This window comes from Hippocampus comes, unplaced genomic scaffold, assembly GCF_001891065.2.
Source record: "Hippocampus comes isolate QL1 unplaced genomic scaffold, H_comes_QL1_v1.1 scaffold63, whole genome shotgun sequence".
Taxonomy (NCBI): Eukaryota; Metazoa; Chordata; class Actinopteri; order Syngnathiformes; family Syngnathidae; genus Hippocampus; species Hippocampus comes.
Window position 1 is genome coordinate 603,639 of NW_017805987.1, and position 2,356 is coordinate 605,994.

The 2,356-nt window shown below is 46.2% G+C and overlaps 1 protein-coding gene across 13 annotated transcripts in view; it reads right to left on the bottom strand.

The window, feature by feature from the left end:
* The window catches only part of nav3 (neuron navigator 3), a 231,640-nt gene that overhangs the window by 28,221 nt on the left and 201,063 nt on the right, over positions 1-2,356 (bottom strand). For 12 of the 13 annotated variants that reach the window (XR_002170733.1, XM_019891775.1, XM_019891776.1 and 9 more), the window contains 2 exons: positions 2,148-2,356; positions 1,443-1,562 (listed from right to left, as the gene is read on the bottom strand). Coding sequence is in view for 12 of the 13 variants with exons in the window: in XM_019891775.1 (XP_019747334.1) it covers positions 1,443-1,562; positions 2,148-2,356 (329 nt within the window). In the remaining variant the exon portion in view is untranslated. The remainder of the gene's footprint in view (positions 1-1,442; positions 1,563-2,147) is intronic. The other variant, XM_019891774.1, reaches the window with a different exon arrangement.

A 2,356-nucleotide genomic window follows, 5' to 3' on the forward strand; every position in this document is an offset into this window, starting at 1 on the left:
CCGGAGATAACGCACAGGCGCGGCTACAAGAGAGGAGCGGGAAGACGCTTGGCGGGGTTCATATTTATTCTGGGCCCATCTGTCTCCACGCTTGAGTGTCAAGCGTGACAGGCCCGATGAGTCTCGAACTGACGGCGGGCGGGTTCATCGGCTATTCTCAACCTGCCGCCAGGTCTCGCGTGTTTTGATGCATGGCCGCTCGCAGATATGACCCCGGCCCGACTGACTGACTGACTGACGGACGGGACCGGCTGACTGATGTGACTGGCTGTTGTGTTGTGATTGGCGAGGGCGAGCGTGTAGCCCAGCAGCAGCAGCGGGCTGGGCTGAGCTGTGAAACAATTGGATTAGCGAGCAAACACGGACACATGAATCCGTGACTAAGTTGCACGCTGTATATTTCACACTGCTTCCATTTGGATTTTGTCACTGTTTACATTTGGATTTTGTCATATTTCAGCTATAGGATCTTTAAACTCAAGGTAGCTGATACCGAACAAAAAGGGTTCTTTTTGGCATTTGCAAGTTTGCTTAGTCTTGAATTTTTTTTGGGGGGGGCGGGGGGGCTGAATCTACTCATGATTTGCTGAAAAACTCACCTACTCGCTGTGTACTACATAGAAACATATTGCAACGGTGGCTTCTGGTGGCATCCTGATGCCATGCAACTATGTTGAACTGATGGGAAGAACTTCATTATGTGAGACCACAGTGTTGTCTAATCGAAAAAAAAAAAAAAGCTCCGCCACCATTTTGTGGCATCTATAGGCAACCTTTTTGGGTGGGCGTCAACCTCTTGCACATTCCCACTGTTTATTAAAACTAATGAATTCATGAATGAATTAATTTGTATGCTGATGCACTTTAGAAAGGCGAAAAATGACATTTCTTTTTTCCCACCTAATTTGAAACCGCATACCGAAAAATATTACGGATGCAGTTCTTAGCTATTCACACAGCATCACTGTCAAAAAATAAAGAAAGAAATAAAACATTGACAAAAACTGGTCTAAAGTAGCCCATTGACAGATTCCTCACCGCATTTCTCACGCGTCATTGCATCAAGCACAATCGTGGATGGCCTTGCCCTTGACGGCGCTTTAAAGCGAACGCAAACAAGCGGAGCTGCGCCCGCAAAAATGCCTTTTCGGTTGCCAAACACAGAGAAAAGTGACCTTGCAGAAAGTCACATGACAAAAAGCGTCCTTGTCCCCGTGTTCACTTCAGCTTTCGACTCTGGTTTCTCATGCCACAAAAAAAATAAAAGACTCCAACGAGACGAGTGGAAATGAGCCGATTCTTTTTCATGAGGAACGCACTCTCAAAAGTCGAAGAAGCAAACTCAGTTGTCAAAAAGAGAAAAAAAAATGGCCTTAATGAATCTGACTATAGGAGGTAGTTGATGGAAAACAAGCAGCCCGCTGCGATTGACAGATCCTTACCTGTCAACGTCCCCTTGGATCTCTTTGCTTCCTCTGTGCGAGATTTCTCGAGAAGAAGCCGCGTCGGCTGCTCGGCCCGCGTTGCGCGCATACAAATGCAGACCTCCGTCTGTGAGATATCTGCGGGAAGAGAAGTCAGACTTGTTTTTTTTTTTTTTTGTTCATCCCCCCCCTCAGTGTAACTTCACTGATGAGAAAGAGAGAGCGAATACAGACCCTGTCTTTTTTTTTTTTTTTTTGAATGTATGTTTACAATTAGCATATGTGGGTTGGGATTTGAGCGCCGATAGCAATCAGATGCGCCTGATAGGACATGGGAATGATTAGCCGGCGGGCTAATTGAGCTAATGAAATGGCAAATCACCTTTCTGTCATGACGCGCTCAAACAATTTGTCTCAAATCCCACGCATGTTTAACTCCATCAATCAAACGACAATCAATCATTCGGGCAATTTCATCCGCCCCTCTAAAGTTTTACGAACATACTAATAATGCATCTTAGATATCCAAGTGATCTTCAACATTTTACTGAACTGACCAAAATGATCAATTTGTAATAGAAAAAAAATTAAATCAAGCAAGTTTGGGCAAAAGCTCCTTTTGCCCGACGACGACAATATTTTTTAATCATCATTGAATGTTCTAAAAAAAAATAATAGATGAAAGTTAGCATGTGCTAGCATGGTTAGCACGATTCAGCCTACCCGCTGGTGATCTCATCCATCCGTCCGTTCTTTCCCAGGACGTCCCCATCACTCATGTAACCCGCCACTTCCATCTGCTTCCCTCCTTCCAGCCCTCCTCCTCCTCCTCCTCCTCCTCCCCTCTCCCCCTGCTCCGGCCCCCGCCCCCCTGCCGATCGCCTCAGGGGGGTGCTGTACACAAACCTGGAGGGGTCAGGGTGGTTGCCGTA